A 15,236-nucleotide genomic window follows, 5' to 3' on the forward strand; every position below is an offset into this window, starting at 1 on the left:
TGTCTTTTTGCGATGACCAATAAAGCATTACCATTCCTTAATGTTGTGCTGAATTTCACACCCGGGCTGACATTATCCACGAACATGCGAGAAACCTTCTTCCAGGGGATGCAATCTTCATCTCCCTTGTTGCTCCTGGTAAAGCATCCTCTTATCTGCAGCCTTTCACGCGTCATCATCCAAGGCCTCTACCTTCTCTCCATGTGAGCTTGCACAGTAGTTGACAGCTACTGCAGTTTGCAGATAGAGATGCTACTTTTCATTACTTCTGTTATGAGGACAGACCGCTGATGTTAGCATCATTTGCACACAAAGAGTATCTGTTGCAACCAGCAAAATTTTAATGTTGTGCCTTGGGATGGATTGATAATAAAATATTGAGCCAATAAGAAAAGAGCTCAGCAGTGAGGTTCTGGAAGTAAAAAGCCCATTCATATTTAGAATATAGTATTTAGATTATTGGTTATAATGTCATAACAATCCAAGGTAGACTAATTTTTTTGAATGTAATGTTGTAATTCCTCCACTCTTAAAATAGTGCTGTATACAGGCTTGTATCTTTAGTGTTTTGTTTTGTTTTTATACCTGTTAAAATGTTATGGCTACCATTTATCTCATAGTTCCCTTTGTTCCATGCATAAAGCTCTTTATATAAGGATTTTCTGAAATGTGTGAGTGGAGTGAGTGAATGGAAGTTTCATTTCTGGAACCAGGAACCTCTATGCAGATATTTAAAATAACAATTTAGCCAATAGCCAGATAACAATGATTGTTTGTAGTTGTTTATTTATTCCCCCCTTTTGTACCAGGGAAACAAAGAAATCTTAATAATAAAAAACACCTGTTGTCCTCCTACGTCATACCAGAGTTGTGTCCAGCCAGTGGCTTCCGCTCTCGACGAAGCAGCTCGGCTTGCTGGCTACAGTTGCTGGAGTCTGTTAGTGGATGCAAAATTGATGGAACACAACAGATAAGCATCGCCCACTGCCATCAGCAAAATGGTATCTTATTTGCAGATAGATTGATTGCAGTCAACATGGCGAATAGCAACTGATACCGATGCTGATAAATTGGTGCATCCTCAGTTGTGGCATAGCAGTTTTTGTCTTTGCACAATGAGCGGTTCCCCACAGGAAGTTGCAGTGTTGTAATTGCAACAAGTAATGTGAACCTTGCAATTTTGTCTAATCCCTGCAGCTTTTCTGCAAAGTTGACCAATCATGGTAGCTTCCTGCAAGTTTCATCAATCATAGCAGTCCCCCTGTTGTTTTTTAATTTTGTCACGTGTGAGGAAAATGTTAAGTTTGACATTGTTCTTGACATTTATCAATGCTCTGTGCACTTTTTTTAGAAAAGCTGCAGTGATATCAAGCATTTTAGGCTGCAACAATCCCAAAAAATACTTTGCAAAATCCCGTAGGGACTGAATGAGCATAGGTAGTGAATAGTCTGTATGCATACAAGAAGAAGTTAAAACCACATAAAAGATAGTAAAAGTCATGATACATGATGAATTTGCAGCAATCTGTCAATTTCAACACTAGTTTTATAGTTGCATCTTTTTAAATTTATATTATTAAGTCCCTGTAAGTGTTTAATTTGAAAGTATCATTTCAATCACCACAGTAATGTTAAAACCAGCAATGAATGACAGGTCAAGGAATAGACAGACTAATGATGATGGGAGGATTTGGGGTGGTTGAGGGTGCTCTGATAAAGGTCCACGCTGTAAGCCCGAGTGGATCACCTCCTGGGGGGGCAGGGGGCGTAATGACTTCCCCAGCTGGCCCCCTGGGACGACCGTGCTCGTGCTCTGCACCTCTCCTGCCCGCTTTAAGCCACTACTATGTTTGTTTAGGCAAGATTAGCAACGTAAAACCCTTACAACATCCTGAACACGCAGCATAGGGAGACCCAGTGGAGGGGACAGCGGGAAAGAGGAATAGAGATTGATGGGTGGAGAGACGTTTGAGGAGAGAGAATATCATGTTCAGCAAAAAGACGAAAAATAGAAAGAAAGAAAGGGGAAATATAATAACTGTAATTCGAAGCGATTCAAAAGAAGTGGTAGATTGCTTCAACAGTACTGTAGTGGTGTCTGATGGTCAATCCATGTGTATCAGAAAGCATCCTTGCGAAGCTATTCTTAAGGACCAAACCTCAAGTCCCTCAGTTATTCTCCCTGATAGATATTTATAGACAGACTTCCTGGTAAATGCACCTGTTTGGCTGAAGCAGTCCTCTGGGTCGTGTAAAACTGCAAAGTGCATTTTTATCCACTAATCTGGACAGGTCTCTTGGTGCACTGTTGTTATGGATGTACAGCAATGATGTGCATCAAGTGCATTTATAGGAATATACTTCCTGCCTTGTGGGAATAAATCCTCCTTAAAATGTCAGAACCGCTCCCACAGGCCTGTAGTTGTTACTTTCAGCTGCCTTTTTGTACAGCATCCTTCAAAGTAGCCATGTTTTGCATTTAAACTAATTGATTAATTGAACTGAAGGGAGTTGTGATATATCAAGGCTTTCTACCAGGTGTCTTACAGGTGTGTGTGTGTATGTGTGTGTGTGTTTGTGTTGAGCCATGGCAGGAAACAGATGTGCAGTGATATCCACAGGTCTGGGAGACTATCAGCGTAGACCAGGCTGTCGTCTCAGTGTAGTGCTGTACTTCCTGTGGGCTTAAATCATGCCAGCTCATGATAAGGAGAGCAGAGCACTGCGTTAACAGTCGTGCTCTTTTTAAGAGAAATCTGTGGATCCCTGATTAGGAACGTTAGTGTTTAAAGAAAGATGTAAGGGATGGATGACAAGGTCAATAATTGGGAGCAAAGTACAGCAACTTCAACCTTGGCAGAACAGACAGGAGGTTTAAGGAGTTACTTTTGTCCTCCTGGATGTGACAACTGAAGCTTTGACTTCTTTTAAGTTTTCACTTTCAGTATATTTTTGTTGACAGCTCTAATCTTATTTTTTTTTGTCTTTGTACAGCCCCTGTCCAGAGCAAGGAATGGGTGATGAATTTAACCTCATGGATCATTCAGACCTGTATATCTTAGACTTCAGTAAGTATCCGTGCCATTATCTCATTATCTTACCATTAGCTTAAGAAGGTGTCCAGTCTTGCAAATGCATAAATCCTCATACACCACCTCAAGTTGCTATTGTAAATAAGAGTAAGAAGTATTTTATATCTGGTTGTCTCCTCTATGGCTGCAGTGATTACTCAATTAATTGATTAGTTCTCAAGTATTAAATGAATCCGCAACTATTGTGATAGATAATTCTTAGGTTTGGCCTATGATCATAAACTGAATATATTTGTTTTGTGGACAAAACAAGACATTTGATGACATATTCTTGGACTTTGGGGAAACATTTTTTGACAATTTCCTGACATTTTATGGACCAAACAACTAATTGATTAATCAAGAAAACAATCAACAGATTTATTGATAGTGAAAATAATCGTTTGCAAATTTTGTGCATCAAAATGCATGGGTTCTTTTTTTCTTTTTTTCTCATTTTCTTTTTTTACTTGTATTTTTCTCATTAGCAGTTTAACTTTACTTAGTAAATAAATGCCTCATTCAGGCAAAATAATGTCAAATGAGGCACAATTACTGTCATCTCTAGATTAATTATCAATTAATACATTTTCAGTTGGTCAAATTCTTAATGGGGATTAATCAGTTATTAATTGATTATTAACATCCCTAATTAGCAGCAGCCCTAGTCTCCTCAGTTCATTTTAAACAAAGAACCAATACTCTCCTCACACCACCGCTTCATTTTTCACCCGGCCTAGCTTGCCTGGTCTTGGCCCTGCTTTGTGTTATCACATGGGGAACTTCCGACTCATGGACTACCAAATATAGCCATTTCCTCCCTGCACTGGCGTAGTCTGTAATGCGGTCAGGTCACAGTTAGGGTTTGTGTAGGTGGGCTTACACAGGGACACAGTGCGGACTGGCAGTACCTAGTGGCATCCCCTGTGGCACACGCCTCCACGTGCCAGTCGCGTGTGCCTGCACACTGTTTACAGCGAGCATATGGTGGAACAGCCATGACGATAGTAATTGAGAGGAAGTTCGTAATTGGTATTATAAAGGACTTTTATAATAAGACGACTGAACACTAGCATCACAATGTTGTGCATGTATCTTATGTGAGAACACTGCTGTTTGTTTCAGCTGTTTTTTTGGGGTATGGTGTTAGCAGAACATGGTGATTTTTACACCAAGGATAGGAAATCTAACCCCTTTCATCTACAGATTCTTAGATCCATCCTGTCTGGCTTAATTGAATTCCCACAGCTGAAATGGATATTCTTAGCCTACTGTGATTAGTGTCTATGATCAGTCTATGACTCATTACACTTTCTCTTCTTTTCAGGCCCCAATTTGAAGACATTATGCAAAATAGCTGTTATTCAGTACAGTCTGGAGCAGTCGGGACTCCCACATGATATCAGGTCAGACAAGCTCTTCTCAAACATTAGCCCTATTTGATCATAGAAACGACATATTGTTGTTCATGCTTTTTGTGTTATGCTTGTCATTGTTGCCACCACCCTGGCATTGTTGCCAGCCTCTCAATAATACGTCTGTTTTTCCAAAGAGGCTAGTTATCATTCATTATCCTTCATTTAACTAGTGGTACGTTTTGTCTGACTTTACTATTTGTCCCTTCATGTCAAATTTGTATATAATTATATCATCCTCAAACTACACTAATAGGATGAAGGTTTGTGTATAGAAGATTTAGACGATAATGGAACATTAGTAAAGTCTGTATGACGCATCTGAGTCTGTGCACTTATATACAATGTGCACTAGGATGCAGAAGAATAGAGACCAAAATATGAAGGATGTCACAGTCTTGAAAAGAATGAAGATAGAATGAAAGAATTCTCCAAAAATAGGGGTGTGACGTACCGCTTTGTTCAATATAGTTGTTCAATAAGTTAAGATAGATAACAACACTGCTGTCGGGGTTTAAATACAGCACAACACGAACCACTGCCATAAATCTTTGCATGTGTCACAATACAGGGTTTTGAGAATCGACACAGTACCACAAAACATGATATCACAATACTCAAGTGTATCACTATTTTCTGACACCCTTAACTTTTATGTAAGAGGTGCAAGAAGATGAACAACAAAAGGGCACAGCACAGCAAACTAGTAATTTCACCACTTCAAGCAGAGGCACCCGGTTGAGTACGAGGAGAGCCAGAAATCCTGCAGGGAGAACTCAACAGCTAAAGCAAAAATATTTTTCAGTATTTTGTCATATTGTCAAGAATACCCTAAAATGTTGTGATATTATTTTAGGGCCATATCACCGACCTCAGTCCCAAAACCATAAAACAGTAGAGAGGTGCAGCAGAAGTGTAGGCAAACATTCCTCAAAGAAACTAGTGCGATGAATTAGATTAATAATACATAATTTTCCCTTTTCATTGACAGGTTAGAGAATTATTCTGACACATTGCTTGTTGCAAGAGAGGCTCAAACGTTTGAGAGCACCACTTTGATTTGTTGTGATGTTGTAATCACAGGGTAGAGGAAGTTGTAATGACTGTGTTAAAGCTAGATGTTAAAACATGTAAAGGCAAAAAAAAGTGTTTTCAGCAGCTCATGTCAACCTCCTTTAACTTTAATTAAGCTGCTTTTTAAAGTGAAATGTTCAAACTAGTATTTTTAAGGTTCCCATTCATTAAAATCTATTTCTTTTTCTCAGTAATATAATATTTAGCTTCATATGAAATAATATCCACGTAATTAATCCATCTGAAGCATTTAACCATTTCTCAAATAACCTGTAGCTCATTAGACAAGTGCATCTGAAACTAAAGTGATTTTCTTTTACACGTGGACCCCATGCAACTTGATACTAATTACGCCTCTTAGCCTCTCATTTCTCTCACACTGTCACTGCCACCTTGCACACACCCCACCCCAGTGTGTGCAGTTGTGTCTCTAACCCTTAGAGGGTTTTCGATGGGGTCACAAGACTCTGGTTAACTCCCCTTTCTCCTCGCTGGCATGTCCAACCCCAGTGCCAATCTCCCCTCTTAAACACACACGCGCACAACGAAAAAACGAACAAAGCAATTGAGAGGGGAGTGAGTGTGAAACCAGAGCCAGTGATAACAATCTGCAGCTCAACCTCTGACCTGTCAGCAGGTCAGCACTAGACCCTGTTGTCAGCCCCTGCTCCTGGTTCTCGTGTTACAGCGGGGCCTTCCCTCGTCCCCGTCCACATCGTAGCCTTTCACTCAGACGAGAGGGGAGCGGAGGGTGACAGCAACTGTCACACAACTGCGTGATTGAGTGTCACTGCGGTAGATTTTCAGCGTCATATATATATTTCAAACCATCAAATGTGTCTAAATCTGGAAAAGTTGATAGAAGCACCAGGCTTGTGAATAATCTGAATAAGTGATGTGTTGCCTATATTTATGCAAGATCATGTGGTCGCCATGGTAACTCTTGTGCCGACTGTTTAGTCAGTTCTTTAATAAGAAGTGACTGAAACGATGAAATGTAGGTGTCACAGAGTTCTTCCTGTAATATTATGGTGCAAAATGCATGTTTCTTGCCCTGTTTCTATTGTTCTTATTCAATACAAGGTCCAGTTACAGTCTGGACTGATAATTATTACAATCATCATTAATAATTTATCTTCTCTGGGACACCTGAGATGAATAAAACACACGGCTCACCAACGTGCTGCATGCCTTGCTGTCAGTCTCTGAAATTTGATTTCCTTGTCATGATGTTCCCCCCCAATGATGCATGATGACGGTGGCTAAAACGGTTTATAACTTCATGCTTACAGCTCTGGATTTCAGAGATCTTACAGGAGAAAAACACTTGAATTTTGATGTTGTGTTGTGGTGGTTTTAAAAGTACTTAGATTTTGGATAAAACCCTAGAAACTGCTTGACATTGTAATTGCATTTCTTTCAAAAATACATTGCAATCTGGATTAATTGTTCGCTTTTTAGATAAAGAACTAAGTCATATTTTTATAGCATCTTTCACAGATAGAAAACACAAAGTTATTTAGATCAATAAAATAGACTATTTAAAAACAACAGGATTGACAGTTGATATACACAGCAACAACTGGGACTAGAGTCACAAAAACAAATACACAAATACCACGCACAGAGGAAGAAGTCAATAAAAGCAATTAATAAAATACAGCAGCTATAAAAATCAATAAAATAAGTCACAGGGAGCCTAATTGCTTTTGCTTTACGCACAAAATAAAGATGACTCGGCTTGAGCCTCACTTGCCATTCTGAACGTGTGGCTGCATTTAGTGTGATCTGTCAGTCTTTGTTGATGCGAGTCCTCTGATGGAACACTGAGTGGGAGGCTAACAGACGACAGCATGCTGGGACCGAGGCTGCTGCTTAAAATGAGTGGTGGCATGAGCACGAAAAAGAAAAAATGAAGAGGATTTTATTTAAATTGAAGTTATTTGTTTCATACTTGTTTGAGTGATTGTTTACATTGGCTCAGTTAGGTTATATAAGATAGGTAACACATTTTTAGAATTTTTCTGCTTTCAAATATATTTACACGTAACAAAGGAGGCCGTATTCACACAGATACACACATATATATGCTTACATGCACACATATGATTGTTTGATGTACAAACAAAAATAAATAAATAGATATACTCTTTACATCCCTTTAATTGACCTTTATAGACTTTGAACATTATTTTTAATTCCAGCCTTCACCGTCACTCAAAGCCTCTCACCCACGTTCAAAAATTAAACTCTGTTCCTTTTTTATTAACATCTTTTTCAAGAACTTACTGATGCTTCAAAGATCAATTGCAGTTTCTTTGTAGCTCTAAATATGTATGCTTTTACAAACAAAATGATGATGATGATGTTGAGGTATTTTCCATCTACATCATCCCAAAGATTCCTGCCTCTCTGACTCCTGTTTTTCTCTCCAGGTGGGAACTGGCCGCCATGACCACCAACAGCAACATCAGCAGGCCCATCTTCTCCTCTCATGGCTGATGTCGCTGAATGTGAAGCAGAACCAGAACTCCTCGCTCTGTTTCAGGACACTAGGCTTTTATCTTTCTAATCAACTGGGCTCCAGTGGACTGTTTTTGTAGAGTTTGAATCTGTATGGGATTTAATTTTCCACATTCTTCAAGTGAAAACTCATTACCGACCAAAATATTCCACGTGTGACTTCCTCGGACACCGTGAGCTTTCTCTCATGGAAGGAACTTTTAACCTTTGAGACGGTGGTGGTGCGTGACCGACATTGTTGACACCTGTTCACCTTTTTTCTCTTCTTTCTAGCCTCTCTAGAAATCCAATCAGCCTATGATAATCATAGACTTCTAATCTTAAGCACAGGAAGAGACAAGAACTTCAGCCAAAGGTTTCGAGAGCTAACCTCTTTGTTGAGGACGTCGTCCTGTCACACTCAGCAGAGACAAATGTGAACCTTCTGTTCCAGATACAAAGAGACTGAAATGCTCATGAGTTTGTATATCTTGCAGCTCTAACTAAAAAACTATGTAAAACTATCATGTCCATTGCGGCAAATTAAGTTATGTACACAGTATGTGGAGTGGACGAGGCTAACTTATTACTTTGGTGTTAAATGCAAGGAGACGTGTATTGGGTACAAGATTTTTAGGGGTGTTATGCTTGTGAAAGGTTCTGTTTGACTGGCTTTCAATGCTCAACCTTTTTCCCAACTTCATCATAACTTGGCTAGCACCCCACTGCTCTTAAGTGTCTCAAAGGTGATTTGCAAGGCAACTGAAGCAAGCTGCCTGTCCGCCTTGTAAGATAATCATCTACCTCCCTCAATAATGTGTCTCATTGAGTCTTTAATAAGACTTCCCGTACATTAGATATCTACTCCACCCCCCTCCCCCAGGAAAAAAAACAACAAAAAAAAACGCCTTTTCACAGAGAAGTTTGTATTTCTGGTCGTCTGTTGTATTCTTCCAAAAAAATGTCGCTGGAAGAGTTCAACTCACCCGCCACCCCACCTTTTACCCTGCATTTTGTTTTTCAGTGCCAAACGTAGAAGGGAATCATGATGCAAACATATACCGTGTATGTGTGTAAGCACGTGGTCCAGCCTACACGTAATCCTAGCCCACCTGCTCCAGTCTGCCTGTTGATGTGGGGGAGGTCGTCACTAATATGCATAATGTAGTTGTTCCTCTTATAGACAATCCTACAGCGTTCAGAGACTCTTCCTCATGACCTGCGGTGAAAAAAACCAGGAAAAGTGTGCACGTGTGTTTTGTGTACAACTACGAGCAAAGCTACACCTGAGCAGATGTTATAAATGCATAAGGGCTGTTATTCGATTACACACTCGCCACGCACAGCTTGAAGATTACTTGGAATAGCTCATATGGGAATGTTTATTCAGGTTGTGCATTTTTATGTTATTAATATGATGAACTACAAATTTTAGAACAAAACACAGGAGTGGTGGTGGTCTTTTTAACCTTTTATCTCCATCCACTTTAGTTAATAGATAAGACTGGTGATATTCTATAGCAGAAGACACTCAACTTGCTTTGCCAGGGGGCCACTTAAATTATATACACGAGACAAAATGAAAAACTAAAATGCCCACAACTAATCTTTCTTCTAAATTCTTTTTCAAATGATTATTTTTAGCTTTTTAACTAAATTTACTTGGTACCGGGATTGGCACTCGGCCACTATGATGGATAAATCAGGTATTTTTCTGGATTTAATTGGTGCAGCTGCATTTTAGTTGGAAATGCTTTGGTTTGAAAGAGATTATGCAACATTGAAGATAGCTGCCTGGAATCTCTTCCATCATACAATCACTCAAATGGTGGAATGATTCACAAACAAAAACCATAAACATAAACTGCTCCTGCGAGGGACAGGATAGATAGCATATCTAAGCAACAGCCAAGTGGCATTATTTAATATTTACTAATGTGCAAAGAAAAACATTCCCTGCAGGAGTGTTTTTTTTTTTCATTAGAAATTCGAAGATGATTGGGCAGATTTGGCCCTCGGGCTGCAAGTTGACCATCAGTGTTGTATAGTTTTGATGTGGTCAACAAATCCCATGAAAATATTTAAACACCTCCTTACCCTCTCTGTGACACTCAGTCCATTTGTTCCTGCTGAACAGTGTCAGCATAAGGTTCATTTATTTCCTGAAACAGCAGGTCACTGTCATTTTTAACTCAAAAAAAGAGCAAATAGAACATTTGCTCTGGACTTCTTGCTGCATGTTCGAGTTCTTACTGCCACAGGATGATGTATTTAGGATAGACTCAAAATAATCTAAACTGGCCATGTTCATTTTTATGAAGAAACATAAAACAGCAGTGAAAGTCCAGCGAGTGGATACATCAGGCTTTGGATGCACAGACAATATTTGTTTGATCAATTAAAGGTGTAGAAACTGATTCTGGAGAAAGATGGTTGGGCAGGTTAGTCAGAAATCTACTTGCCCAAAGTCAATTTGTACTTGCTCCTTTACAAACTGTGTTTTTTGTTTTGTGAGTCCAAAACCCAAAGATATCCACCTATTTTGATTATAAACCGAGACAAGCGGGAAATCTCCGTATTTGAGAGGCTGAGATTTCTGCCATTTTTGCATGAAAAATTATTTTAACACTTTAATCGATCAATAATCAACAAGTTTTTTACTGCTTTCCCCGTCAGGCAGTTCTTATCGTTGAGGAGCAAAAGTCTAGTTTTCTCTCAACAACTTCTCAACAACTTGAGTTACATTGTTGTTAGGATTATTATGGAACTTTTGTCCAGTTTCACCAAAAATAAACAGTCTGTGGGATTTGTTGACGATAAGAAAGACACAGAATATCACCAGACTTATCCTTTGAATCTTATAAATAATAATACGGCATGACATTGAGATTAATGTCTTGGTGAGGATGAATATACAGGCAGAAGAGTTTTATTTATACTGCCTATTTATTTTGATGTGAATAGGAGCTGTGTTACCATACACCTGTGAGCTGCATCAGTGCTTTTCAGTCCTGGTCTTTGGGACTGATTCTGCTCGTTGTTTCCTGTCCTCTATATCCGTCTCTGATTGGCCTGTCAGATTGACACCCCGCAGCGCTTTGGGACCCAAACATCAGGACTGGACAACAGTGACCTACATCCTAAATGTTTACAAATCTGTGTATGTCATGTGAAGCAGTGTAAAACAATCTTAAATGCAGGTTGAAGTCACCAGATTACTGCACTAAAGCCAACTGTGGCATGTCAGGCCTTACAGGGAGGAGACATGTCGATGCTGCTCTTTGCCTAAGTAGAGTTCCGGAGTTTGAGACGTTCGCCTGCCCAAACCAAGTGTGAATTTTATTTACAGACCGGTGGTGCCAATGTGACACAGTCTTATGCCCTCTACACTACACACACACACACACACACACACACACAAGGACATATCACACACTTGATATTCCTCAGTACCCCAGGTAGTTGGACTATACAACAGCTAATGCAGTGAAACCACAGGGAAGCTAAAAAAAAAAAAAAAAAAAACTTAATGGTGAACAAATCAAACTGTTAATAGGACACCAAATGGCCGTCAGCAAAACTGATGATACTGTTTATTTCTTTTTTTTTTTTTATCCAATGCGTGGTGTGGAAGTAATTTTTATTTCAGGATTTTGGTCCTCTTCTTGTTGCGTGTGAAGATTATGGGTGATGGTATTTTCCGTCAAGGACTTTTCAGGAATATGACATGAAGTAAATATTGAGTAAACGACAATGTAGACACTATGGTCAAAAATAAAAATACCTGCACAACAGATTTCCATTGGCATTACATTTTTTATGGCAGTGATGTAAAAACGCAGTTTCAGAGGCTCATCTGTTATTCCTCATTTAACTTTGTGAAGAGTTTTGAGCAAATAGTTGATCAGACTTCACAGGGTGACTCTTGCTTTACCAAAACAGCATTTGCCAACCTCGGGGAAAAAAAAAAAGAACTGCTTCTGTCAAGGAAAGTGCATCATTAGCTTGTAGCGCACACTCATGATGAAGTTATTCAGTGTGAGCAGTAATTGTTTGCCAAGCAGAAGTACGTGATTGGACTGATTTCATGCCAAAAAGTGTTTCTATCGTTAGGGCTTACATAGAGGGATGAATAATTCATGAACAAACAATGCTTGAGAAAAAACAAAAACTGAACAAAGTATGGAGTGTATTTGGAATGATTTTACAACTGTGCGGGCTCCCTGTGCTCACTGTTTTTATTTTGTTTTATATCTGACACGTTTTTCAGAGGCGACTCTGTATCCGTCGAGGTTGGTCAGGACTTCCTGTGCAATATGCTTTATAACTGTATCAATAATAAATCTGAGACAATTTGAGTTGTTAACATTTGTTATTCAGTTTCTTTACACACTGATTCATCGAGCTTAAAGGAGAAATCTAATATATTTTAGTGTAATAAATTATAAAATGACCATGAGATGCCATCAGTGATTAAGAAGACCAAGTTAAAATACTCGCTTCCCTCTTCTGTAATTTCTTTTCTGGTCTGTTTCGTGTTAATTAGAGTTCAAATTAATGCAGAAAGTGTGTTTAAGTGTCTATTTATGAGTCGTAAGAAATCATTAATAATAAGAAGCAGATATTTATAACAGTTAGATTAAACAGCAACATCACTACAGCCAGCAACTGTACAGCCACGATGCCTGCAGCGCCCAAACTCGTGTTATGGTTTGCCCGTTTCACGTTAATTAGATTTAAAATTAATGCCAAATTTTCGCTGAAAGTCTCTGAGTCATAAGAAATCGTTAATAATGTTTTAGAAGGAGTAGACAGACAGTGAGACAGGCAGCTACAGAACTTCAACTTACTTTAACCATAGACTGTATATTAAATTAGATTTCAAAGTATTTATACTGTCTATGGCTCCAACTCACAATTTGGACTGCAGTACTGATTTTTGGGTGTGCAACTGTAACATATTGCATCCTAATTAAATGTGACACCCCGGCTCTGCACCATGCACAGTATATCTGCTGTAATATGACTAAATTATAAGCTTTGATTAAATGGAAATAATTACCATGAATGAACTAAGCATTATGAAGAATTTATTGCTCACAGATGGACATGGGAAATAAAATGCCACACTAAAATTACAAATGATAATAATGACAAAACCTGCAGCCATTTCTAAATGCTTTTGCAACAGCCGCTGCAGTTATTTCAGAGTGAATTTGCTCCAAAAAACAAGCCAGATGTGTCCAGTTTCCTTTATCTCTGGACTGTTGTCTCCTCTTGGAGCTACTGTATGTGGTTGTTAATAGTTAGCAGGTCTTTGAACCCTGCAGTCCCCCAGTTTCTGCTTCCTGCTGAATCTGCCCCAGTCGGCCCGTCTGATTGCCCTCACCGTCTACTTCACCGGGTACTCTGAAGCCATGGTGCCACCCAACCCCCCCGGCTGGCTGTGTCAGACCTCTTAATGGGACGCGTGCGGCTGCTTTTGTGGGGTCCCATCATTAGAAAGTGTCTCACCCTGAACCCCAGCTCCAGTCTTTGCCTCTGCTACCAGTAGCGTTCTGGCAGTTTGTTCCTGTCTGTCACCAGCCGCGTGCTATAAAGCCCATGTTATCTGCAGTGTTAAGTGCAGGCCACAGACGGAGGGTCAGCTTAAAGTGAGGCAGCAGAGACACCCTGTCCCGCCTGGCCCCACCACACACAGGAAGCAGGGCTGCGCTGGGTCCCTATGTCTGGCCCCGGAGCCTGCCTCGGCCAGCGAACGCAGGCGCTAATGCGAGGAGACACTCAGCCAAATGACTCTCTAATTTCCCTTCAGGACTCAGACGATCCCACCGGCCCTTGAGAATCAGACTGAGGATTTGTTCAGAGTGATTTGTTTTGTCTTGTCTCCTCTGTCCCTGTGCAATTCCCTCACTCAAGTTCTAGGTCTCTGCATTGTCGAGGCCACTAAATTGGGGATTTGAGAAAAGAGGCATTAAAGGAGTACGAGCCCGTAGAGGGTAGAGGCTGTAACAGTTCAACTAGAGCAGAAAACTGGTGGGGAAGAAAGCAACAAGCCATTTCACAGCTCTGAGAAACAGGCAAACTTTAGTTGCATGCCGGCATCACGCTCACAAAAGTAAAATGCAGGGTTTAGTGCGCCGTGGACTTGTTTTGTGGGGCCCGTAATCTATTCATCTGCTGAGGGAAGTGATTTTGTGCAAGTGACCGAGCCTCTCAGGCTCAGTGCGTCATGTTTGCAGACCTGTAGCTTAATTCCCTTCCAACTGGGGTTTAATTGAGTGACTAATACACACACAGTTAAAGCCCTCTGAAGATAAACTGCCATAGCTGACTGCCTCACAAGTCTGTTCAGAAATTAAACAGTGATGCATCAAGCTGCTTTGCTGCTGAGACGTGAATGACAATGACAGCGCAGTTCAAACTCGGATAGCTGTGCTCAGGCTGTTGTAGTTAAACTTTTAAGTTCCTACTCCACACAACTCAACTTTATTTATATTTCATTTAAAACATCAATAAGAGAATTAAGATGCACCATATCATCAGTGTTGCCAGATGCAAAATACAACAATATCGTACTGCAACTTCAAAATTATCATACATACAGAAACAAACGTTTTTTTATTGCTTTGCACAGAATTAATTGCAAAAAATTGCAGCACACAATCACTCCTTCTGTTCCTACCTGTCAAAATAAAAGTCCCAGACTGTATCACTGCTCTTCCAGCTGCTTTATTAGCGTGACGCTGACATGATTGGTTGCTCTCAAACAAGGTTTTGCTGTTGGTTTATGGAAATGTCAAAATTATCATACATTTTGCCTTTTTTTTTTAAATTATTGATTGTATATTCAACAGTTGTTAAAATAATGGTACAAATACGATAATTATTGTGCATCTGGCAACACCGCATCCATTTTCAAGGAAGTCCTCAGGCAGAAAACATTTTACACAATTTAAACAAGCCAAGACGTCTTCAAATCATGAAAGGAAGAAATCATTCTGAGTGAAACAGGCAAATTATTATTATTAAACTTAAAAACACATCTACCAAAATTCTAGGGACAATAAAGAAAAGGTTGTTGAGTCTGTTGATCTGAAGTGAACTAAACTAAATAATAAGGATAAAGTTAAAGGAAGTGCATTTGAAAACAAAAAAGAAACAATGACAGTGT

General features: G+C 39.6%; 1 protein-coding gene across 1 annotated transcript in view; it reads left to right on the forward strand.

Annotated features, from left to right (window-relative positions):
- Positions 1-8,936, forward strand: part of klhdc3 (kelch domain containing 3) — a 31,530-nt gene extending 22,594 nt beyond the window's left edge. The window contains exons 9-11 of the mRNA XM_084736279.1: positions 2,995-3,068; positions 4,399-4,477; positions 7,996-8,936. Of these exons, the coding sequence (XP_084592405.1) occupies positions 2,995-3,068; positions 4,399-4,477; positions 7,996-8,062 (220 nt within the window). The 3' untranslated portion in view covers positions 8,063-8,936. The remainder of the gene's footprint in view (positions 1-2,994; positions 3,069-4,398; positions 4,478-7,995) is intronic.
- The last annotated feature ends 6,300 nt before the right edge of the window (positions 8,937-15,236 follow it).

Source organism: Lutjanus erythropterus, chromosome 14 (genome assembly GCF_056507025.1).
Source record: "Lutjanus erythropterus isolate fLutEry1 chromosome 14, fLutEry1.hap2, whole genome shotgun sequence".
Lineage (NCBI taxonomy): Eukaryota > Metazoa > Chordata > Actinopteri > Lutjaniformes > Lutjanidae > Lutjanus > Lutjanus erythropterus.